At 38.2% G+C, this 26,049-nt stretch overlaps 1 protein-coding gene across 2 annotated transcripts; it reads left to right on the top strand.

The window, feature by feature from the left end:
* Window positions 1–1,103: 1,103 nt before the first annotated feature.
* ECT2 (epithelial cell transforming 2) lies at window positions 1,104–24,900 on the top strand. 2 transcript variants are annotated; one of them, XM_015871960.2, is made up of 25 exons: window positions 1,104–1,157; window positions 2,848–3,002; window positions 3,966–4,045; window positions 4,173–4,265; window positions 5,185–5,367; window positions 5,911–6,000; window positions 6,476–6,583; window positions 7,164–7,237; window positions 7,352–7,482; window positions 8,304–8,419; window positions 8,599–8,661; window positions 9,065–9,287; window positions 10,144–10,280; window positions 10,925–11,044; window positions 11,799–11,867; window positions 12,811–12,921; window positions 13,828–13,924; window positions 14,678–14,759; window positions 15,583–15,661; window positions 15,851–15,970; window positions 17,368–17,506; window positions 17,922–18,076; window positions 19,281–19,388; window positions 20,484–20,630; window positions 23,325–24,900. In XM_015871960.2, the coding sequence occupies exons 2-25, from the start codon at window positions 2,873–2,875 to the stop codon at window positions 23,412–23,414; spliced, it is 2,745 nt and encodes a 914-aa protein (XP_015727446.1). In that variant the 5' UTR covers window positions 1,104–1,157; window positions 2,848–2,872; the 3' UTR covers window positions 23,415–24,900. The 2 variants fall into 2 exon arrangements, with proteins under 2 accessions (XP_015727446.1, XP_015727447.1); XM_015871961.2 differs by lacking the exon at window positions 4,173–4,265.
* The last annotated feature ends 1,149 nt before the right edge of the window (window positions 24,901–26,049 follow it).

Raw genomic sequence — 26,049 nt, 5'->3', positions numbered from 1 at the left:
CCGGAGCTGCCCCGGCCTCATCCCCGCCCCGAGCTCCGCGGTTTGTCGGGGTTGAACCGGAGCTGCTCGGCCCCCCCTACAGCCGGCAATCGGGGCGGGTTGATAGAGAGACCGGGGAGGAGATATGCGGGGTGCAGCCGAGGAAAACAGAATCACAGAATGAACCGGGTTGGAAGGGACCTCAAGGATCATGTAGTTCCAACCCCCTGCCTGGCAGGGCCACCAAACATACACCTTTACTAGATCAGGTTGCCCATGGCCGTCCAACCCTGGCCTTGAACACCTCCAAAGGCGGGGCAATCCACAACCTTCCCTGTGCAGCCTGTTCCAGGGCCTCACACTCTCTAGTGAAGACACTTCCACCCTAACATCCAACTAAATCTCTCACTCTTCTAACTTATAAAACCATTCCACCGTGCCCTGCCTATTGTCCGAGCCTTTCCAAGAATATAACTCCCCTCCTGGGAGCTAGAGTTCACCTTCAGGAGTATTCGAAAGGCTGCCAATGAGTCACCCCCGCAACCTTCTCCAGGCTGAAACAAACCCAATTCCCTCAGCCTGCGGCGAAATGCTGCCTGGGTTTTGAAACAGAGATGGAATCTTTATGATTTATTATGTCATTTTATTTTGAACTGGGGCTTTTTTCTGCTCTGTCCCCACACAACTCCCTCCTCGGCCACCATTTGGAAGCTATTGCTGTCGCTTAGACGGAATAATGACGGCCCAGTGGGAACTCAATGTTCGGTGGCGATTGAAAGCATCAAAGAGCTTTATTCTATGAAATATCCCCTTTATCACGGAGCTCGGGGGCGTTTTGAGAGGCCGGGCCTCCGATCCGCACCGCGACCGACAACCGGCACACACGGCCCACTGAGCATGGCACACCAACGACCCCAGCCCCGCGACCCCGTTGGACCAGTTCAAAACCCCCCACAGCCAAATCAGCGCGGCAGTCACCCCGCCCAGTCAGCAACCTGCTCCCTGCTACCCTCAGAAAGTGACCGTGGGAACCTCCCAGCCGCTGTCCCATGAGAAAGAGGACTAATAGACCAGAAGCTGTGACGTGCAGCCAATGGGCTGCGCGCTTAAGTACAGGCCGGCGTCGCTTTTTGAATCGGTGACGGCAGCCGCTGATGGTGGTGTTGCGGTCGGTGGCGGTGAGAGGAGCACGGGACTGGGAGGGATGGGGAACGATGGGGTCGGGTCGGGGATAAACTGAGCCCTAAGGAACCTAAGGAAGGGGGGGTTTGGGTGTGGGGCTGTGGGAATCAAACGGAACAAGGTCCCGGGTCGCCTGTGGGGGTGGCGGAAGGGAGGCCTGGCCCATTGCACCTGCTGCACTGTGAGCTCCGGAGGTTTCCTTTAAGTTTTGGTAGGGATAGAGATAGGATTCTTGTTCCTTTTTATATGGGGGGGAGCTGCTACGTGCATGTGTTGTGTGTGCTGCTTGTTTTCTTCTGTGCACTGCCAGCATGTGGCTGTGGTGACTGGCTTTGCTGTGCTATTGACTAATCTGGAGGGTGTTATAACGCAAATTAAAGCATCCCAAATGGAAGCCCATGAGAGAAATAAGCTAGGAAAACTACCTAGAAAATCAATGCCCAGCTCAAAGTGTGGGTTTACTTCTTTGTAACATACAGCATAAATGGAGGAGTACTTCAGTTTAAGTGAAGAAGAGAAGGTTGCGGTGTGACCTCACTGCAGCCTTTCAATACCTGAAGGGAACTTACTCCCAGGAGGGGAGTCAACTCTTGGAAAGGGTTGACAACAGCAGGACACGGGAATGGTTTTAAGTTTAAAAGAGGGAAAATTTAGGTTGGAATGTTAGGTGGGAAGTTCTTTCACTAGGAGAGTGGTTAGGCCCTGGAACAGGCTGCCCCAGGGAGGTTGTGGATGCCCCGTCCTTGGAGGTGTTCAAGCCAGGTTGGACGGGGCCCTGGGCAACCTGATCTAGTAAAGGTGTATGTTTGGTGGCCCTGCCAGGCAGGGGGGTTGGAACTACATGATCCTTGAGGTCCCTTCCAACCCGGGTCATTCTGTGATTCAGAGTTTGGGTTACTTTGTAACATACAGCATAAGTGGAGGAGTACTTCAGTTGAAGTGGTACAGAGGGTTATTATACTGCAGCCCTTATCTTATACGGGTTATTTGAGGTAATTCAGGATGTTGCTTTGTAAATACTCATATTAACAGAACTGATGAATCAGAGGAAATGTGTACTAAGAAAACACACTGACTCATGGACACAGACTGTGTGTGTCTTAGGATGTGTTTTCAGGTTCAAGATTCAGGTAGATACCTGTGCAGAAAGAAAGAATTAAGGCCTATGCTCTTCCAGTTCATCTCCTTGATGGACAAGGAGGGATGGACTTCTATAAGGGAAGACAGAAGGCGTGTAATGATGGATACACCTACAGTGCTGTAATAATGTAGGGCAGTATCCTCAGTTGTGTGGGTAGCTCTATATACCTAATAGCTTTGTAGAGGCCTTGATTCATTTTGAGAAACCTGCTTTCCCTTCGCTTGCAAACTGCTGGTTCTTTTACTGAGTGCTCGTTTTTATGTGACAAAAGTAATTCATTTTACTGACAACTCAAAGCTTTGCAAAATACTTTATGTGCTCTAATCCTTCTGCTGGTGTTTTGCTATTTCCATAATGCTTGTAGACTTGTGGACAATCCTTTCTACCAGTTCCATGACTCCTTCTGTAACTGTTCTATCAGTATAAGTGGGATTTTAATGAGCAAACTTTAAGAAGCCTGAAGTTACTTCTGACAGCCTTTGTCATAGGGTTCATTAAGGAGCTTTTTAGCAACCGTAGCTTAAATGAGCACATCTATCTTCTAGCTGTTGAAGAAAGAGAGAAGTAATCATGGCTGACAACAGTACGCTGGTATCTGAAAGCGGGAGGAGCCTCTTGGCTGATTCTTCTGTTCTTGATTCAAAAATTGTAGAAAACTCCAAAGAAAATGTGTTTCCTGGATCTGTTGTGGATGTTGAAGGTGATGTAAGAAGTTTAAGCCCAGTGTTTTGTAGTGACTGATTACTTTGTGGGTGTTATGGTCTGGAAAACTGGAAGTGCTTTGCTGGACCACAAAGTTGTGCGTAGTGCAGCCAAAAGGGTGTTGGTTTGGAATCCTTCCACTAGCAAAGGAGCAGTCTTAATTTTCATCTCATTTTGTTTTCAACATTTTGGCTCATAACCATGAAACTAAATGGCTCTTCTGGGTTATGTATTAAGAGATACTTCTATGGAATGAATAATTTTAAGTGATAAACTGATGCAAGTGTTTGGATACTGTGGGTGCTCTGTTGCGCAGGATTACAAGTAGCCCTTAAAAAGTAATAGTCTTGAGTTTGAAATTTATTTAGCTTATTAACTAATGCTAAGATGCAGGCAACCGAAACCCAACAGAAAACACACTAAAGCGTTTTTGTTTGCCTGCAAAGCAGTCAGTCTTCTAGAGCAAGTGACTGTTGGAGTCAACACTTGCCCCTTATTCCTTTCATTTCAAAGGCATATTGATACATGGAGGAAGAAAGAACAAGATGTCTAATTTTGCTTCTCATATTCCCTTGTGAAACTGATTAGTTATTAGGAAACAGTGAGCCTTCTTAGCTAGGAACATAGAAGCTAGTAAAGATACCATCTGTCTGTCTTCCAGCCGTTTTGCTATCTAGTTCTGTTAGGAGCATCAAGTCAATTTTACTTTGAGTGTATGGTCATGAATTAAAGGATGCTTTTTGTACCATGTAGTAGAAGTTTATGCTGTATGGTCAATTGAGCATGTCTTAATGCAAGGACGGTCTTCATGAGGCAACGCTTATTTTCAGGATTGATCTTGATAAATAAGCTGTCTTGAAAAGATTATAGTCTGCTTCGTCTAGAAGTTATTGCTTGATTTAGAATTAACATGGGTTTTTCTATTGAAATATGGATGTTATCCTTGTTTCTCTATAAACAGAAGAAATGCCTCAAATAGAAACAAGAGTGGTTTTGGTTCAGGAAGCAGGAAAGAATGAGGAGCTGCTGAAAGCCTTGGAGGTATGTGTGCCTGAGGTTGTTTTCTTTTTTTTCTTTATTAAGAAAAGCAAAGTACTGAAATGAGATGTCATTTTTCATACTTCTGCTAACCAATGTGGTTCTGTACTAAAGTTCTCCTCTTCCACAGACCATTAGGATAATGGAAGTGCCAGTTATTAAGATAAAGGAAACTAGCCCTGGTAAATCTGAAGAAAAACTAATAAAAAGTATTATTCATATGGTATGTCATGCAATTAAGCACGTGTGATTGCATGCAGCATGTTGCACCTCACTGGGACTGAAATGTGTGGACTTTTCCTATTTATGTTAATTGGGATAGTGGTCACAAGTAATGCAGGTGTTTTGATGGTGTCGCTTATAACTCTTCAATCTTCTCAAAACTTTCTCCAACTTCTTCAAACATCTATCAAGGAAGCAATATCTGCCGCTTTCAGTAGCTGTTTTCTAGAGGGCTGAGAAATCAGTCCAGACATCCAAACTCATGCTTACTCAGCTAACACAAGTTTTTGCTATGAACTGGCTTCCTGATTGGCTAACTGTCTTATTTTTCACTTGAAAGCCATGCTTAACATTAAGAGGTGATTCTCTGTTTCTTGATATTAAAAAAACAAAGCCCTAGGAAATAAAATCTCGAACTAGTGATTGATAGACAATGTTATTAAATCTTTAGAAATATCAAGCAGTGAACTTAACTAACTTCTGTTATTTTAGGTCATATGCAGCATGGAGCTAGCAGTTACAAGCCGATAGTTACTTTTTAATTGCATCCAGCACCAGCTTAAGCTATTGTGACTGTCTGAAGGGAGACATTTCATTTCACTTCTCTTTTTCTCCCTATCTATAGTTAGTTGCCACTGGGATGGCAACTGTGAACTAATAAGTAAAACTACTTAAGCAAATACTTTGTTTTTTAATTCTTCAGAGGCAGGAACTGCTTTGGGTTTGTTTGTTTGTTTTTTTTGGTGCAGTTCCTAGCTATTCTTATACTTTCTCATCTAGCTTTTGTCAATCTTTTTAATAGTATGTCTGTCAATGTCCGAATTGTACACTTTCCTAATGGTCAAAAGTAAAAATGAATTTTGATACTAATTCAATCATGTTGCTTGAATAACATTCTATCTCTTCCTGTCCTGCTTAAGGAAATTAAAGTTCCCTACATGAAGACAAATACAATAGAAGAGCTTGGAGATTGTGATTCCCCAGAATTTGAGACTGTCTTTGTTGTAACAGACTTTGAAGGTTCCATCTTTAACAACCTCTGCAAAGCAGACTGCCGTGTCATTGGACCACCAGTAGTACTGCATTGTGCACAAAAAGGGGAGGTATGTGCTTCTAATGAGGTCAGCTGAGTAGTTCTTCCATGCAGTGAGTTTAAGTATGAAGTGTTCAAAGTTATCTCCTTTTATTTGTGAATCACATATATTGTCATCAAGGTAAGACTGAGGAAAAGTTGCTTTTTTTTAGTATCATGTTAGATTACTGCATCTAATGAGAAAGCATAGCCAGATAGTGGTAAGATCCCAACTACTGCAGTAGCTGTGAGAGTTGTTGTGGTATTATGCCATTATGAAAGACAGCATATGAGTATGTACTGGTAGGCACTTATTTTCAGAAGTCCTCACTTAAAGGAAGGTGGCTTGAGGAAGAGAAAATGTGTGAAGTACTATATTTGAAATTGGGAAGTTCTCTAGTTACTTTATCACTACTGCTAGGTCTGAAGCTGATGTAGAACTCAAAATGCAGGCTTAGACTAGTGTTTCATACTCTAGTCATACAACATAATGATATTATATTAAAAATATTGCTTCTATTAATGTATTCATTGTTATACTTTTAACTGATGAGCCAACTTTATCTCATTTCAGCCTTTACCTTTCTCATGTCGTCCACTGTACTGTGCAAGTATGTTGAACTTGGTACTCTGCTTTACAGGATTCAGGAAGAAAGATGAATTAGTAAGAATTTTTTTTTCTTCTTCCCTTTGGATAGGTAAATCTATATTAAGTATGACTTTATAATGCTCTTCTGTTCTGTCACCTGTAGGATTTAACCATGACTAGAACTTTTATGTTGGGAATAAGCTGCTTTGTTTTTCTGTTGTTCTCCAAGGGCAATGATATCAATGGATAGCAACAAAACTTTATTGGAGTCACTTTTTATTGGAATGATACAATAAGTACTTGAGTCGAAGCTGCTTAAACACTTGTAGATTCAGGCTTTTTGATAAGATCTTATTTACCCAATAATGTTCTTGTATTTCTATAGGAAGTAGAGTGGTCAGGTGAAGCTTTTCAGAACTATTCAGAGCATTTGCTATTATTGTATCGTGCTGTCATGCTATTAGGACTTGAGTCTTGACCTAAACATTAGGTACCTTTCTCACTCTGCACTGTGTATTGACTGTAAGCTCATCTTTTCTTTCTTTTGCAGGTTAAGCTGGTGACCTTAGTTCATCATATGGGGGGAATTATTCGAAAGGACTTCAACTCAAAAGTTACACACCTGGTGGCTAATTCAACACAGGGAGATAAATTCCGGGTATGTAAGCTTCAATGGTACTTCATGAGAACTGTCTGAATTTCCCTCTTGTAACAAATTCCATAAATTTTATTTCAGTTTGTAAGTTACAAGCTCTTTTTCCTCTGTACCACCAGCAGTGACTTGTACTTACAAGTTTATCTGCTGTTGATCTTGGATACCCATTTGTCTCTTAGAGATCTCAATAACTCCCTTAATGCAGAATTTTTCTTCGTAGTAGACAAGTTTTGTAAAGAGCAGGCTTCAGGCATCAAAATGTTAAGGTAATATTATTGCTTAAATGTCAACCGAATTGTTATTATGATGTGCTTGCTCATTGTTTTGGGACAAACACATAAACCTTGAAGTAACTTATGTGAAACTTCAGTACTCGATTTCTGCAAACCTTAAAAAAAAAAACACTAAACCTGTTATGTGTAAGCTTTCAAGTCTCGTTTATGTGCTTCATTTTTGAAGGAATTGGTTCGCTTTTGCTATATGTGTCTTGAAAAGTAAAAAACTATGTTAGAATTTTTCTTGGCATGGAAGGAACTTAAATTGAAAAGTATTTGTTGCAGTTTATGCACTTCTTGTTTTGTAGATTGCTGTAAGTCTTGGTGCTCCCATCACAAAAGCTGAGTGGATTTGTAAGGCTTGGGAGAAAAGGAATGAAATGTAGGTATTTACTTTCCTTCAGCCCTAACCTTAGGTCCTGTTCACTTGTACTACTGTGAGTTGAAGTAGTGTCGTAGTACTGATTTAGTGACTTTTGTACACTCTTTTTTCTAGTGACTTCTGTGCAGCTGATGATGATGTTAGAAATCAGTTCAAAGTTCCTCCCTTCCAGGACTGCTTGCTAAGTTTCCTTGGATTCTCCGATGAAGAGAAAGCAAGCATGGAAGAAATGACAGAGATGCAAGGTTATTGTTTGTAAATGCTGATCTTTGAAAATGAACGGGGCTTATAGCTGGTAAAGATTTCACTGAAGCAAAATCCTGGATTATGAATCCTAAAGCATTAGTGAGGAATCCTCACCATGGAAAGCTCTAAATTGATCTTTAGATGTCTTAAGTTCTTACAGCTGTTCAAGACTTCTATCTTCTTAGACTGATTGAAGTTAGGCCGTCTTAAAAGAAATTACAGGGTGTTTGAAAATATCCTAGGGAACTTTCAACTTTGGTATGAAGTGTTACTGGTAAAACACTTGATAGATGTTTGAGGTTTTTTGGTAGTGTAGGGTTACACTAAGAGTTGCATAAACAGTCATGAGGTAATAGATAACAATATTTCCTGCCTTGTGTTGCTAGAGCATCTATGCAATAGAGCTACAGAAGTGGGAATGCAGTGGGCTTGTAATAGCAAGCTGTCTTCAAAACATGGAAGTTGGCTGCTTTTGCCTTTTTTCTTTTTCCCTGAACTTTTTTTCACTAAAGCTTATATAAGATTATTCACAAGCTAGAACCTCTGTGTCACACAAAATATACCTGCCTTGTTGTACAAATAAGGAAGAAAAGCTTTTTAGTAAAGTATAACGTTTATTTCCAGGGAGGTTTAAATGCCCTCCAAGCTGTGCCTTCTCTCAGCATTTTTCTATGTATACTTTACTGCTGTTTGCTCGTATTATATGGGGTGTTTTGCAAGTTTTACTTGGTTATAGGTGTTGTAAAACTATCAAACCAACACCTTTTAACAATAATATTATTGTCTTGCTATTCACCTCTTTGTTTTCTTTTTTCTATAGGAGGATGTTATTTACCAGTTGGTGATGAAAGGTGTACACACTTAGTGGTTGAAGAAAGTACAGTAAAAGAGATTCCGTTTGAACCTTTAAAGAAACTTTATATTGTAAAGCAAGAGGTTAGTGCTCACGTATTCTTTAAGAAGTACTTGTATATGCTGCTCCATGTGAGACTTTTCTCTTTAGCTTAAGCTACTTGTTTGCATTCGGTGTGCAAATTGTCTTAATGCTACATACATAACTTTGAACATTTTTAACGTTGTAATTTTTTTTAATGTGTGGTTTCCTTATTCTTCAGTGGTTCTGGGGAAGCATTCAAATGGATGCCAGAGCTGGAGAGTCCATGTATTTATTTGAGAAGGTGTGTATTATGTGGATGATTTCAACACAGCTTGTACTTGGTGGTGAAATTAGTATGTGTGGAGCCAGAAATGAATGGGTTTTTTTAAGCAGCATTTAAATCTCAGGTAATGAATTGTAAGTTTACCTCTAGAGTATTAATTTGAGAAAATCTTTTGTTTACTGAAAGCTGAACCTAGTTTTAGTCAAGAAAACCAACAAAAATATGACTCCTTTTTAATATATATATATATATATGTATTTATATTTATATTTTTATTTTTACAAAATAAAAGTAGGGCTTTGTCTGGTTTTTCCTGAGGGGGGGGAAGAAATGTTCTGTGTGCTCATCTGACCTATGTTTGCCCTGAGTTGTGTTTGAAACAGCAAGTAAAAAGACTAAACTGGACTTTCTTTCTCTACAGTCAGAGAGTCCTGGCCTCAAAAAGTCTGTGTCACAACTTTCTCTGAGTACTCCAAACAGCAATCGTAAAAGACGCCGTTTGAAAGAGACTCTTGCACAGTTGACTAGAGAAACAGACATGTCACCCTTTCCTCCTCGGAAGCGCCCATCAGCTGAACACTCACTTTCTCTTGGGTCCTTGCTGGACATTTCTAACACTCCAGAATCAAGCACTACCAATGGAGGTATAGCTAGAAACCTTCATTTGCATGCACTTGCAGTGTTTGAGAGATTTCTGCGTACAATTGATAAAGGTGGTGAGGGTGAAGTCTTTCAGTATTTGCTACAGGCTTCCTGAGTAATTCTAGACTTTCTCCTTGAAGTGTGTGGTATGCAGGGTCAAGGTGAGGCATTCAGATACAGGGGCAGGCTGCTTTTCATCACAGTAAGCATATTCAACAGTACATACAGAGAGGACTTAATGGTGCTCTTAAAAACAAACAAACAAACAAACAAAAAATCAAACATTTAAAAAAAAAAACATTTAAAGACTTTAAAAGCATTATATGTTACTTGTATGTAAGAGGCAATTGTTTTAATTGAAGAGGGTAGATTTAGGTTAAATACTAATTAAGGGATTGTTCTCTATTAGTATAGTAAGACACTGCCTACAGTTAAATGTTGCAGGCTTTGCTTGTGAAGGTTAGCAATGGTTTTGGGCTGCATATATAGTATCTGAGAAAACTGTTGATGTAGCAAAGCAAAATTAGTAGAAACATAACTTGCATGTGTAATTAATATTCAGCTCTTAGCCTCCAACTGGCGCTGAGCATAAGAGGGGTGAGTCATTGACCAGCCTGTGAATGGCTTACTAGTAGTTTAATAGTCAAAGACTAATTCTGAGGTGTAAAATGTTAATATTAATCTGTAACAGGACTAATAAAGTCATTTTTAGAAAGAGTTATGATGTCTAAATAAAGAATAGCCTTTTAATCTTCTTTAATTCCCTTGAATTCTGAAAGTTTCCTTCTTGGAGGATGACCTTTTCAGGAGCTTTCATTTATAGAACTCAGTTTTCTTGTGTAAATATCTTTTAATCAGAAACGCCGAAATCCTGTGCAAGGCCATCGAGAAACTCCACTCCACTTCCGCTAAAGCAGTCTGCAAGATGGCAGGTTGCAAAGGAATTATATCAGACAGAAAGTAACTATGTTGATATTCTTACAACAATTATTCAGGTAAGCTGGTATTACAGCAAGTACTATTCTGTTGTAATAAGACACATGGTGTTTGTGTAAGTGACTTGTTTTCTTTGGGCTTTTTAGAACTTGGAGCAATAAGGGTGTGTGAGGGATGATGTATATGAGCTTACTACTTTATTGGTATATTGAGGATGTTGTTAATTATAAAGCCTGGAAGTCATAAACCAACTGCAGATCTCAGATTAGAAGCTATGCTTGATATGAAGATGTTAAACTTTAAGAAAATAGGCTCTTCATGACTTTATTTTTTTAAAGATATTAGTGCATAGAGGTGGGAAAAACACCAACGCTGTTTGCTATTGCAAGAAGAGCAGAATAGCAAGCAGTTTACGGGAACAGCTTCACTTCCTAGGAAGTTTGCTTCCTCTGTGGCTGATTATCATTCCTGAAGAATGTATGTGAGTAGAGGAGATAAAGGGATGATTCTATAGTAATGCTAACTTACCTAGTGTTTGCATTTGGAAACCACTCTTCCATAATCTCTTCCTGTTAAGTAGAAACAGGATGTATCAAGATTGTGATTGAAGGAAAGTATGATCTGGAAGACAACACCATTGTTTTCATAACTATTTCATACACAATGCATGGAAGATGTAATGACTCTTTGTCTAACACATCAGTTATTTCAAGTTCCGTTGGAGAAGGAGGGACAACTTGGAGGACCAATACTTGCACAGGAAGAGATTAAGACTATATTTGGCAGCATTCCAGATATTCTTGATGTACACACTAAAATCAAGGTAAACTGTAATTTCCCCCCGCACAGGAAGATATGATGCAAACTTTAAGTTCTGTTTGTGTTAAGCCATAGCTACTGAATGGATACATAATCATTAGGGTGAATTAAGAGCAAATCTGAAATATACTTTTAATTTATAAATGAAGTTCTTAAGTACCTGAAGTCTGAGTGTTATATGTAACTAATACTGCCATTCGTGAGCTGTACTCAGAATTAAGTACAGCGGTTGTCTGTCTTTCTTCAGCTTTGGTGTAATGAAGATAAGTAGCAGATACAAATGGAGAATAGTGATGAAACCTCTCAAAGGGAATCCTGAACTTCAGCTGTACTGTCTTGTCCCTGTTATTAGCTGACAGTAAATAAGCTTGATCCTTATCAAGCTGATAGGTGCTTAACAGCTTGCTCTTACTCTTCTTAACCCTTGGTGCACCTAGTTGGGGAAACCTATGCTAATTCTCATTTAATTCTAACTGCTATTATGCCGTTTTTGTTACAGAGCTAACTAGTTCAGACACATCATTAGACTCTGCTTCTATTGATTCAAAAATGTATATTTGGTAAATCAGGAGTTTTGCTATCATCTCTTGATAAACTTAAGAGGTTTACTGTGAAGTTGTGTGGGTTTTAGGACTGCCTGTTTTATTATGTGTTTGTGCTGACTATGTGTGTTTAGCAGAGCACTGGTACCATCTTAAAGCTTTATGCAGTTGTCACTCATGTTCTTTTCTTCTCCCATCCTTGCGCCTAACCTATAGGAAGACCTGGAAGATCTTATGGTGAACTGGACTGAAAGCAAAAGTATTGGTGATATCTTTCTTAAATATGTAAGTTTCTGTTTTTATGCATTTGAACTATAGTGAGATATTATCTTACAGAAAACCCACTGTAGGATCTAACAAACACAAGCATAGCACTACTGAGTAAGCAAGAACACTGACTCGTGTTATTGTATCTTCTGTTTAGACTTCTTAGCTGAGTTAAGTGATATACTTTGTGTAAGTAATCCCTGTCAGCCTGCATCTGTCTGTTTGCATTATGGATTAAAACTTCAGATGGGTGTAATTAAAAGCAGCCTTCAATTTGCAGCGCTACAGACATTTTTTACTTAAATGGTAGAAGAAACTCTTACTGTAATTTTAGTGATCTTCTGCCTCCTTTCAATAATATGGAATTAAGAAGTTAACTTTTTGAAGGCACTTGCACTTTTCCTTGAAGACTTAAAATGTGTGAATAATGACTGCTTATTTTTCACGAGTACATAATGTACAGAACATGAAAGCTAGATCTGGGACTGAAGTACTTTTTAACATAGTAAGCCTGATACTTATCTTGTGCTTTTTCTGCCTTAATCATGCTGAGGCAAAGAACGTTTTGAATTCAAACGCTCTTGATCTGAGGTATTGCTTATGGTGATTTAATGCCATTCTTTCCTAAAGGTGATTGCACATGCTGGTGAAGATATCTAGAATTTCCCAAACTTTCACTGAAAGTATCTTGTTAGATAAGAATCTCCTCTGCTTGAAAGATCTGCTCAGTGGCTTCTAGATTATCACATTTGTACTTGAGAGCAGTCTGTATTTCATAAGCAGCCTTCAGTCTTGAACATTTGGCATGCAAAAATGTCCTAACTTGTTATGTGAGCACGCACAGGTTTACAATGCTTTATACTTCATTAAAATGTCCCTTTGAGCAGCTCGGGGTGTATAGACATATGTGCAATGCTACATCATATGTAAAGCAGAGCTCTTACAGTTGTTTGTTTTTCAGTCAAAAGACTTGTTGAAAACATATCCACCATTTGTGAACTTCTTTGAAATGAGCAAGGAAACTATTACTAGATGTGAAAAACAGAAGCCAAGGTTTCATGCCTTCCTGAAGGTATGTGTTTTGCTTGAAGCTGTGTGAATGTGGCAACTATCATGAAGTAAACTATTTAATGCAGTTGATGAAGAACTTGAAATTTTAAGAACCTGAAGGATTGTTGAATAGGAAGGATTTGAACTTCAATCCCTTAAGTTTCTCAGGAGTCTCTTTACTAAGAGATTCAAGTTCCTTGTCTGTAACAGCTTCTAAGCTAGTTTGATTATATGCTGAAAAACTTATTTGTCTCCCAAACACATACCTTTTTTTCTTTATTGATCCCCATCCTTGTGCTGAAGACTTGCAAGTTAAAAGCTATTTTGGGAAAACTGTTGCAGAAATGAAGTTCCAAGGAGGTAGAATGTCTCACTGTCTCACTATTCCTGTGGCTAATGAGAAGAGGATTTAAGAGAAGGCTATCTTCAAAGGGAAAGTTGTCTGTAGAGGAGTCTTTATACACCCAGGGTTCTAGATAAACCTGTATAGTTGACTGTTAGTTCAGCGTAGCTTTAAATCTTCTGCATCTAATGAGCATATCTTAAAAAAACAAACCAAACCCCAAAACAATCAAGCTAAAAGATCCCAGTTCTTGTTTTCTGAGATATTAAGGACTATTTCTGCATATTAATAATTAAATGATGGGGAAATGATAAAGCATGCAACCAGCTCACCTGTCTCAGTATGCCTTAACATCTGGAACAAAGTCTGAGAAGTTGGTAATATGGGCAGTTGAATTGTTTTGAAAAGATGAGTGATAAACACTATCTAGATTTGAATGCCTTCTAATGTGATTGCTTAACCACTGTGTACCTGTTTTGAAAGACTCTGGGGAAACTTCTGCAATGCTGGTCTTGGAAGATATAACACTTCCCTTTTAGTTGGAAAAATAAGAACTATTTCCTTTTTCCCCCCCTTTTCTTGTAGATAAACCAAGCTAAACCAGAATGTGGTCGTCAAAGCCTAGCTGAACTACTTATCCGTCCTGTTCAAAGGTTGCCTAGTGTTGTTCTACTACTAAATGGTAATCTAGTTTTTGGTTTTTTTTTTTTGTATGTTTGATCAAGGTATTTAAAACCAAGATAATCCTGCTTTTGGCATGATTAGAAGTGGCTTGTCTTACATGAAGCATACTTCTTTCTAAGAGTTAATCACACTTAATAGCAATCAGCAAGACCAATTACTGAAACAAGCATAGTTCAAGAAAATTTCACTTGTGTGCTTCAGATACATACATGAACAGCTAGAAAAGCTTGTTCTGAAGACAGTTTTGTTGTCTTAAGTACAAGTGTAACTGAGGTTCAAATGAGAGAACAATTCATATCAACAAGGCTACAGCTTCACGTGTTTGTCTTGAGATCACCCACTTAATGTAACAATTATAAAAATCTGTTAGATGTGAGTTAACATTGTCTTCACAGACCACAACATCCACTTCATAAGGCAGGAATCTGGATACTTAATAAAGCATGTAAATAGTCATTTCTAAAACTGGCTATTAATAGTAGTAATGTAAGCTTAACGTGCAGTTAAACTTATATTTGGAAGCTGAAGTACCATAAATCAACATAGATACTGTGGTGCATAAGTCACACCATGTGTTAAACTACTTCAGTTGATGACTGCCAGCTGCAGTGATGGGTAGTTCATGTGGATGAATTGATATGAAATTACTCTAACCAAAAAAATTAAATTGTCTTCCTTTGTCTTCCTCCTTCTTAAATTCTCAACATTTTATTCTTAAGGGTCTGAGAACTTGCAATGTTTTGAATTGCAGATCTTAAGAAGCATACAGCAGAAGACAACCCAGATAAAATAATTCTAGAGAGAGCTATTGAATCATTAAAGGAAGTGATGACGTAAGTGAAATTCATTCTATAAAACTGTTAGATGTATGGATCTATTAATCTCTTTTAAATTGTTTTAAGTGAAAACATATTGCTGCCATATGTTTTGTCTCCATGTAAGTGTATGTAATATGTATTCCTTTTGATTCTTTTGTTCTGTCTACTCTGTTCCAGTTATTTCTATCCTCTACAGATTGGAAGAGATGTGGGGGATAGATAGCATCCTTTAAATCTTATGTAGATATACATTTCCATTGAAGGGTTTTGTAGTGTTGGTGCTGGAAGGTTAGTCTGTTGTGGTCCTGTGTTAGCTATTGATGGCACCATTCTGCAAGCTTAAAGCTGAAGCTGTTCACATTATAAGGCTCATCTCTTCTAAATTGTAGCGTGTGTCTCCAGTGATGATTTCATGTATTTACTTGAGCAACTGTTTGCCTGATTTACAACAACTCTTAATGTGCAATTACTCATGCATTTGACTTCTGATGAACTCTAGTGTTGACTTAGGGTGGTGGTGAGAGGCCTGTAGAATGCAGCATATGAGAATTGGTCTCTGGTTCCTCCCTCTTCCGGCAGGGAGGGAAACTGCAATTACTGAATGCTATGTCAGCTAATAGAACAATATCCTTGTCATGTTATAGTTATGAAGTTTCATGTGAACCTGCTTAGCATATGGTGCTTGGACATATGAGTAAATGTACGCAACTTCAGTATGTCCAAGGGCTACTGTAAGCTTTCTGAATGTTCAGCTTCATTATTTTTGTCTTAAATGCAGTGAAATCATTTACAGTTGCTTGGTACTGAAGGTAAATGTAATATAATGTTCTTTCCTCAGACACATTAATGAAGACAAGAGGAAAACAGAGGCTCAAAGGCAGTTCTTTGATGTTGTTTATGAAGTTGATGGCTGTCCCGTAAGTAATTTTTCAGAAGCTTTAGACCTGTTAAAATGATTGCTTGTTTTCCTGCTCCCTCTGCAAAAATATGTGAAGTTAAAATGCAATGGTACTACTTTAAATAGATTTACAGTGTTAAGTTGTAAGCAAGTAGTAATCCAGCCCTCGAATTAAATGCTTAATGAGCTTTTTGCTTCTGCTGCACAGGCCAATCTCTTGTCCTCTCACCGAAGCTTAGTTCAGCGTTTGGAAACCGTTGCACTTGGTGATGACATCTGTGACAGGGGAGAGCAGGTCACTCTCTTTCTGTTTAATGATTGCTTAGAGGTAAGATTACTATAAGAACACCTCAAATGAATTGTACAATGCTTGACACTGAGTATAAACAAGAGAAACTTAAACTCTGAAGCAGAATCAAGTCACAGACTTTAAGTCACAGTACTAAGAAGAATTAAGTCACAGACAGCTGACACAACCTGATGTTACACAACCTGATGTTACCTTTCTGGTACTTTCTGAAAGCTACTGTATAAGCAACACAAGTAACTGATGAGCTTTGGATGATGTTATAACCAGATTAAGAAGTTGATATCAAAGAACAGTGAAGGGCATTTTTGCCTTGGAAAAAGCAATTAACAATTTTATGTGGAAATAATACCAATGTATCTAACTTAATTTGAAAATTACCATCATAAATGCATGATTCTTGTCCTGTCACTCACTGAATTCTTTTCTTAATTACATGCAGGAATATCAAATAATGATTACGGTAGTTTTCTGGCATTTCTGCATTGTATGCCACTATCTATACTCTTCTGAGAAATCAAGATTTCTATTTTCCTGTTTAAAGTATAACACTTAATTCTCAACATATTTAATTACGTATCTGCAAAGCACTGGTATGTAGTACTAATAGATGAGAAAGTGCTGGAATTTGGCTCAGCAGGCTGTTGGTCTGTCTAAAGTTTAATTGTATTTAATGTGAATAAATATACCTCTGAGATAGGGCTTGTCTGTGCTTTGACAAACAAGGAAAACAAATCCACATATCATATCTAGACTAATATTATGTTAAGAAGATACACGATGAAAAGTAATTTACCTAGTAATAAAGCTGACATAGTTTCACTAGTTGTGAAGGAAGTAAGGGAAAAATAAAAACAAGCTAAGAGACTTAATTAAAAGTATCTCTTCTATAAAATAGAAACTACTGATGTTACCTCTGTTTTTAATGTAAAGTTAAGACTAACATATCTCCAGTGTTGAAATCTACTCCATGACTGCATGGATGAGAAACAGCAAGTAATACTCTTAGGACACAGTTCTCCACAGACTGATTTGATTTATCCATACAGACATTGTCTTCAGTGTTTAAACCTAGACTGTCTTGTAATAGGTTTCCAAGGGCCTTTGCTTGTTCTTCAGGGTAGAATTGAAACTTTTAATACAAAGCTGCTTTCCCTCTTTTTTTTTTTCCCTTGGAGTTGAAGGTGTTGCTGCTAAGTAACAAGTATTTCTTGGCTACTTGAACTATCTATAAGCATCTCTTATCTCAAATTCACTGAAGACTTCTGTCATACAGTAATGTAGTTCTTTAAAACACTCAAAAGTGTATTTCTTCTTAGCAAGCCTTTATTTTCATTTGTGAATTTCAGAAGGTAAGAATACAGAAGATAAACAAAACAGCAATGGACTTTCTAACTTGTCTTTTTATTTAACTGCAGATTGCAAGGAAGCGTCACAAAGTCATTGGTGCTTTCAAGAGTCCTCATGGCCACACGAGACCTCCTGCTTCTCTTAAGCATGTTGTTCTCATGCCTCTTTCCCAGATCAAAAAAGTCCTGGACATCAGGGAGACAGAAGGTCTGTCTGTATGATCTAAAATGCTCCAACAGCAGTGAAAACTCTCTTTTAAAGGATGAAGGTTTTCCCATTGTGAGACAGAATGCCAGGGCATATGTTGTATGACAAGTTAGCTATGAAAGTTAAATAGTCTAGACCACAGTGTGCAAACTAGGTGGTGAATGAACTGGCTGCAGTGTTCTTGAGATATGCAGGCAAGACTCATAACTCTTTTGCAAGTGATAAAACAGCAGTTGTGTGAATAATTCCTTGTACTGAGTTATATCTCCTCTAAGTCTAACTCCTGGAAGCTGAAGGGTTAGCTCTAAAAGGTTACTCCTATTATCCTTTGGGGTGGGAAGGCATATGAAATAGTTTGCTTTTTTTTTTTTTTTGTCTTACCTCTGGTTTATTTGTTCTTCTAAAACTTCTATAGATTGCCACAAAGCTTTTGCCTTAGTTGTACGTCCACCTACAGAACACAACAACAAGCTACTCAGTTTCCAAATGACCAGTGAAGAGCCTCCTAAAGAAGACTGGCTGAAAACATTGTGTCGACATGTAGCTAACACAATTTGCAAAGCTGATGCAGTAAGTTCTTGGGGGCTGTTTTGTCAGAAATATTTTGTTCTGTTGGCTTGGAATACAGAAAGGTAAAGAACTTGTTAGTAGTGGGTATGTTCCAGGTGAAGTAGAGCGGAAAACATTTGTGCTAGAATGTCAGTAAGTAAGTGGTTAAAAAGTGGGGGAAGCAGCTTCTTGAGAAGATAGAAAGTATGAAAAACAAAGAATTACACCCTTCACCCAGCACAGATCTGCAGTCTTAGCCTTGTGAACTGTATGTTGGTTAACTCTTTGTGTTAGATTTAATCATTGTTATATGCTTTATGGGCATGAGAATGTAAGAGATGTGAAGCATCATCCTCCTACAGACATTCCTCCAACCTTAAAACAAGGAAATAAGGGAGATGCTGACCTTGTCTTATCCTAAAAGCTCAGTGTTTACACTTCTCACAGCCAGAAACTATTAATTGGGAGTGCAGATCCCTCCCAATTTGGGCAAAAGACTTTTGCCCTATGTTCTAACTATCCCAGAATATAGGCATATGTAATTCAAATTTGCTGAAAACTCTTGCAATCTGTGAAGCAAAACCAGCTTGGTTTTGTTGGTAATGCTGTTCATCTTGCCCAGGACATTCAGAATCATATGCTGACAAATAGCAGACTATTATACTGAATACTATTATGATTTGTGTAATTATTGGTTTGTAGTGAGTACACAACTTTTTTTGCTAATCTAAGTGGCAAGCTGAATGTCAGTCTAACATTTATTTGGGTTTTCAATAACTTTCAATACTGTATGACAATGAGATAGCTTAGATTTGCCACATGGTGGCAGTAAAAAACTTTAACAAGTTTGTCAGGCAGTGGGAATAGCCCTAGACCTTGTTTGGTGTCCTTATGGTTTTTCTTAAATGTCTTACATGCCAGCGAAAGAAATGGATGTGTAGTTTGTAACTCCCCATGAATGCTTCAGACCTTCTGCCTTTGCTTTGGTTTGCCCTGAACTTGAAACTGTGTAAACAAACATGGAAACAATGAAGTTATTCTGTAACTGTCTACTGGTGGTTAGTATCCTGAAACCAACACAAATAGTTTAGTATTTCTCTTTATATAGAGAGAAAAAGAGGAATATGGCTATTAAAAATCTCTAAACCTTACTTCATGAGTTAGAAAATGATATTTTAAGAAGTGCTTATGTTTGTGAAACCGCTAATACTATTTTTCTCTGCAGGAAAACCTTATTTATGCTGCTGATCCTGATTCAGTTGAAGTAAATACTAAAGATATGGACAGTACTTTAAGTAGAGCATCTAGGGCAATAAAGAAAACATCAAAGAAGGTAAGATATTAAAAAGACTGTGCTTTACAGCAGAACTCGCTCTAGTCAGAATGGCATTAGTATTCCATTTTGAGTACTTTGTAGAACTTATAGCAGTTGTAGGAAGAACTTAATCTCAGTGAAAGGTTTTCTCCTTAAAGGCAGAAAGTAAAAAGTACTTGAGGGCATTGAAAAGGGTATTTTTGGGATATCTTAATTATTGGAGTTTCATAAGTGTTGTAAGTATTATGTAGGTGTTATTGATATTGTAATGGAACTTTATTTAAAGGTTCAAACAATTAAACTTTGAAAAAATCAGGCCTCAACTGTAACTGCTGTTAGTGTACTGAATGGTATTGGCAGTTATAAAAGCTCAAATACCTTCAAAAGTAAGATGGGTGTGAAGTGTGCATGCTCTAATGCTAGACTTCAAAATTGCAAGGAAGTAAGTGTTGAAGGCTGTTCTCTGCCTGTATGTACTTTCCTTTGTGTATTGCTTAAGCTGCACTTAATTGATGTGTGCTCTGTGTTGCTGAGAGGGATTGCCTGGGAAGCAGGAGGAGGGGCTGCCAGCCTGCCCTGTCATGTAGACTTGTGCTTGGTCTGGTTCTACTGACAGAGGGTGAAGCAGCAAGGAGGAATCTGTTCTCCATTTTTCTCATCAGCCTTGATGCAGACTTATTCTCATCAAGATGATGCCATTTCCTAGGAAAACTGTAGAGGCTACTGTAGTTTAGAAGGTGCTAAAGACTTACATGAAAGAATCTTAATGCAAGGGGATCTGACCTTTCAAAATGCAAGGTGTGTGGGGAAACCTAGTTGACCAGACCTTATTTTTTTTTTACTTTTCTCATCTCTTAATTTTTTCTAAAATGCTGTTGTCATGTGGACAAGTGGGAATAGCACTGACCCTGGGGACTCCTAAAAGTCAGGCCCACTTGCAAACTGTCTTCTGTTTATTTGGTTTTAATTGTTTTTCATGTGAGGAAGAGCTATTGTATCTTTCTGGTTCAGAGCTTGTCCTACAGATCTTCAGAACCTGAGTAGTAGCTTATTGTGGTAGCTATTATAGCCTGATCTTTGTCAGTGTATAACAGTGCTTGTCAAACTCCCCAGGTTACAAGAGCATTTTCTTTCTCAAAAACACCGAAGAGAGCTCTTCGAAGGGCTTTAATGTCACATAGTGCAACAGAAGGAAGAAGTCCCAGCTCAGCTAATGAGAGTTACATAGGCAGCCGTCTGACTAGTACATCGTCATTAGCGGTAAGTTATTTAGCTGTGCAGGCCAAGCAAGGAACCTTCTTAAGACCACAGCCATTCTAAAGTTGATCTTATAACAATTTGAAGATCTGCAGGGGAGAAAATTATTTTGATCTACTTTCATAGATGTGTTCTTTTCAGAGTGAAACTGTTTAATGAGAAGGCTTGCTTACTGAGAATGCAGGAAGGTGTGTGAGTATGTAGTAGAACCTGGGAGTTGACAATACATTTAAGCTGAAAGCAAACTCTTGCTGGAATTGGAATATGTGTCCTATTCTGAATGAGCAAGAAGCTCCCTGCACTCCTGTATGTTGGTTTGGGCTATTTCATTTTGGACAGAGCAGAAATGAGGTGTAGGCCCCTGAATAACATGGTGAGAGCATCAGTGGGTGTAGTAAATAGACAGCCGATGAAACAAACAGGGAAGGATGTATAGAAACTTACAGATGTTGCAGCCTGAGAGCTTTTAAAAAAGGCAAGTGAATTATCTGCTCATGTGTTTACAAAAACTTGGTGAAATAAAATGAGTCTGTGCTGCAACTCCTGCTATTCTTGGCTACCTCTTGCAGCTCTCTTCTGCTACATCGACTCAGGCACAATTTTCTAATACAGTCTAGTATATTGTTCTAGACAGTGTTTTTTTTTATCATCTTCTAGTTTCTTTTTTAGTAAATCTGTGCTGAGTAAACATTACTTTAAAGCCTGTAGTTTGTAGGACAGCTAGCCAAGAACAGGATTTCCCGTGTATCTTTCTACTACAGATTTGGATGTCAGAATCTTAATACAGAGGTAATTCAGTATGTTGGAGTGGCCTTTAAATTGTACAACAAAGATTGCCATACTGTCTGCCACATTAGATAGGCGTGAAGAAATACGAATTAATGAGGGGAGGAAGTATGACAGTGAACTCCTTTGGTTTATAGGAAATTAACATAAAATCAGATTGGCTATAGCCCAGTTCTGTGTAGTGATTTTTTCCCCTCAATTATGATTGCTTCAACAGTTGTTTTGGAATTCTAATATTCTGTGCTTATTTTGATGTAGAACTTTATCTCATTTCCCATGAAAATGCAAGTCATGCATTTTTCTTGTCTGTGTCCCTGTGTACAATTTCTTCCCTATATTGACAAGAATTTAGGAGTAAAAAACTTGTTTCATTTTTTTCCCCATAACTGTTGGACCCCAGAATAAGCTGCAGCTTGGCAGTAGAGTGTGAGTTCTATTTGATGTTTTATAGGGTTTTTAATCAATCTCCTACTCTATATAATTGGCATAAAGCTGCTTTGATTGGGTCATGATGTTGTGGTAGAGTAGACATCCATCTTACATTTATTTTAATTCTAACATTAGTGTTATGTATTATATATATAGTCTCTTACATATAATCCCCAAGAAAAGGGGATGGGCATTAACAGTCAGGGTAAAGCCTATCTTGTATGGAGTAAGCATCCAATTCTGATTAAGACAAAACGGTACAGCTACCTAAAACGTAGATTCCACAAAGGTATAAACAGTATTGAATTCTCCTTTGACTTGTTGCAATGCTCTGGGTTACTCAGCGCTGACACACTGTGCTATTTTTGGTTTTGAATGCCAACTTAATTCTTTCGGAGATCCTTTTTAACTTTTCTTAATTAAAAGTTAGGCCTAATTAAAATAATATTGAACAACTACTTGTTTCAATTTATTGTGTCCAGGCAGCAGTGTAGCTTGCCAGCCAGAATCCTCAGGACTAGTATTATAATGGCAGGGTGGTCTTGAATAGCTAACTTTATCTGTGGTTTTAACTTTTTGTTCTCCATATGTAAATAAAAAAAGAAAAGCTATATAAAGAAAAGTTAAATTAAATCCTAAACCTTCAAATATTGCCTATGACTGCAAATAGAAACCATGCTACAGTCACATTTCCTAGAAGAAAAAGCATGCCAAAGTGGTGTTACTTAAAAGGTTCCTGAATTACATGGCTACAGCAAACTATCTGACTACCATGACCACATTGAAAAGCATGAGCAACAGAAGGTTGCTTATGAAAGTATTTAAAGGACTAATGTAAAAACTATAAAATCCAAGCTGATATGAAAAAGCCACTCTTAGTATATTCATTTATGCACGAGATTCATTGTAATTTCAAGTACTTAAATCCTAGTGTTCCTACAACCAAAAAAATCAGGTTTGTACCTACTTTGTATATAAGTATTTGCAGTTAAAGCAAGCTTTGACAGGTCATTGTGATACAACATATTTCTCTGTAGCCAAGAAAGTATGTATTCAGTGACCAATTGGGCTCAAGCCTAGTAAGAACACAGAGTTGTAGTGTATGAGGGGAGCAAGTTACTCTGAGATTGTGGTAATATCCTTCCTTACATTTGGAAGGAGGTGAGTAGTGCAAAAAGTGTGATGTGAAATATATGTTAATACATGTTTAAAAACCACTCTTCACAAGCATGTTCTTGCATTCTGAATTTCTGATCTAGTATCAAGAAGTCTTTTATTCTTTGTGTACTACTTGTTTGGTGCTGTTTAACTTTGCCATTCAAAATCTAGAAATACTGAACGATATATTTAAGATGGACGGCTTTTTAAATAACTTCCTGACAGAAAGTGTAAGGAATCGATATATCAAGGTTGAGAAATGATTACTGATCTACTGACATTGATTACTAAATGACTACTACTTTTTTTTTCCCTCCTCAACAGGGCATTTCTTCTCCATCCTTGGTCAGCCTTCCTTCAATCTTTGAAAAGAGGAGTCATACGTTAAGTCGATCAACAACCCACCTGATATGAAGCAGGCTTAAAGTACGATGCCATACTATAGTGACTGACAAACAGCTGGCTGTTCCAATGACCTGTTACTGACATTAATGGTACCTTAGTCATTAGCACTTAGCAATGATTAGCAAAATGTTAGATAACACTAAGTCAATCACAAAGGGGTTTCTAGTTGTACTGATGTAGATCAGGTAATTCAGTGGAAGGAGTAACTTGGTCTTTGTTGGAGACCCTCTATTCCCTTGCACAGTTTTTTCACCAACATAATGGAAGTGTTTTCTTTTATGGAAACTCCCCTTTTAAACAACAGACCAGTTTTGAAATAAGGATGATGATCACATAATTTACTGCTGGCCTGAATGACTCCCATGCTTGCCGAACTTAATCAATTGGCTGAGCATTTTAACGTTCAAACAGTTGATTTCTTAAATGGAGATGCATTAGGAAGTACCTGACCTTTTGAGTATGACAGTTAACCTGTTGTACAGCTGCTTATTCCAGATATTTCATAAGTGTAGCTGTTTATAAAGAAGTGGGTTTGAGTTTCTCTGATTATGATCTGCAGCCTCACTGTAATACAGTGGTGTGTTTGTCTATTTGAACAGTAAGTTTAAAAGCTATGACTAGTTTTGTCCACCACAAATGATTAAAAGAAAAAATGGATATGCTCAAGAGTTATGGCTCCCCCTTTTGGTTATGGCTGTTTAAAAATAACAATGAAATACAAAGATCCTGTGACATCCAAATGTTTGGTTAATAGCTCATTATTTAATGCATGAGATTACTGGTGTGACGAGGACCCAGCAGTTTGGGTGTATTAAATTTCAGGTGTATCCCTAAGGCTTCTATTTGTCTTTCTCATGTGTTTGTCATCCTTCAAAACTATACATTCACTCCTTTCGTATCCTCTCAGTCAGTATGATCCAGTCCTATCTCAGGAACCATTCAAATATGTATATTTCTGCATTTCTTTAATGGTTTAGTAATGGTTTAACTGTCTGTCCATATTAGGAGCTCTCAACTTCTGGCTTCTTAACCACCAGTGTCTTGTCTTGTCTATATGTAATTAGTGACGTTTCTGAATCTGTCAGACTAAACTGCTTTTATATTTTGTACCGATCCATGCAATGTAAATAAACTGTTTAAAATAAGACTCCTTATGGCTTTGCTAAGCAGGCTTTTATGGAAGTCCACTCTCATTTTGCACAAAAACATTGAGTTGGGCTCCACTCTATAAATATACTCTGATTAACTATAATGGCTATTTTTAGTAAGATGTGCAGCTTGGTAGGCCTTGGTCTGCCAGAACTGAATCTATATTTCCTTAATGTTTGCTGTTCTACCTTGTTTCACCAAGTGTGTGTGTGTGTATACATATATATCCATGGATGCTTTGGCCTTATTCAAAGCAATCATCTGAACTGAATGTGCACTGGACTTGATGTAATAAAGTATCTCTAGGAAGGAAACCATGTAATAAATCCTATGCTAAGAATATTAACCACAGGTTTTGGTTTTCTTTTGTTGTTGTCTTTGCAAGGGCACCTCCAGCCTGGTAGGTACTGGCTTACCTTCCAGATAAGCCAGTTGTTGCAAAACTTCTGACTTTGTACAGTACTGTTTTTGACAGTATAGCTGTAGAAGCAGCTTTGACATAAGGTCTACTTTTGCCTTGTGGAGCTTCATACAAACAGTGTGTGAATGCAGGAGCTGGTGCTGCTGATAGCTTATGAAACAGTCTTAACTAAACAGCTTCCTGCTGTTTGGACTGCTATAATTTCAAAATGAAATGCTCAACATTGCTATGAAGACATCTGGACTAGTTCACAACCCAGAAATGAAACGGGGATTTGAGGAAGTGTTTGACTGTGGTGCAGCCTCTGCACAGGCTCAAGGAAGGGAATTAAGTAAACCAGATCCCTTTCACCTAAGGGTCAGCCTGCTGCTTTTATTCTGGTCCTTGTCTATGAAGGATGCAACAATTGGGCTGACACTTAACTTGCAGCTGTCTTTAAGAGCAAATGCAGGTGCAAACACAGGTGCACATTTATTATATGTGCAGTGAGGTGCTCTGGATTTTGTATGAAGTGCACATTGCTGTAACTTATGCTGTTTGTTAGGCTGTGAACTGAAAATGGAACAATGGTTTTCCTTGCCTTGGTTTCTTGTAATTCCTTCTGTAGTTCCTCTTCCTTCTCTCTTCTTTTTTTTAAAGGAAAAACTGAGGTTACAAGCTGCCCTTACTCTTACTAATGAGTAGCAAAAGCAGTGGTGTTTAATTTGCATCTTCTATTAACTTCACATTTGCAAACTGAAAGAATAACGTGCAGCCAATAACATTGTGATGCAATCATGGTTTGTGCTATCAGCCTATCCTAAAATACCAACAGCACTCAGGTTTTTGCTTGTATTGTGAACAGCCATTTAAGTCTGTGTTACCAAGTGGTAGTTTGGAGGCCATGCAGGTTGGTAGGTAAGGAAGAAACAATGTCTTCGCTTGCTTTATTAAAGAGCAAGCAACAAACAAACACAAAAGCTCCCTTGAGACTCACCAGCAGCCAGTCGTTGGGCAAGAGCCTGCAGGAAGCCTGGAATGCAGGTTGGGAAGGAACTCTTTCAGCTCCCATCTGAATCACAGGCACTTCCATGG

This window comes from Coturnix japonica, chromosome 9 (genome assembly GCF_001577835.2).
Source record: "Coturnix japonica isolate 7356 chromosome 9, Coturnix japonica 2.1, whole genome shotgun sequence".
Lineage (NCBI taxonomy): Eukaryota > Metazoa > Chordata > Aves > Galliformes > Phasianidae > Coturnix > Coturnix japonica.
This window is presented reverse-complemented; position numbering and strand designations above follow the sequence as displayed.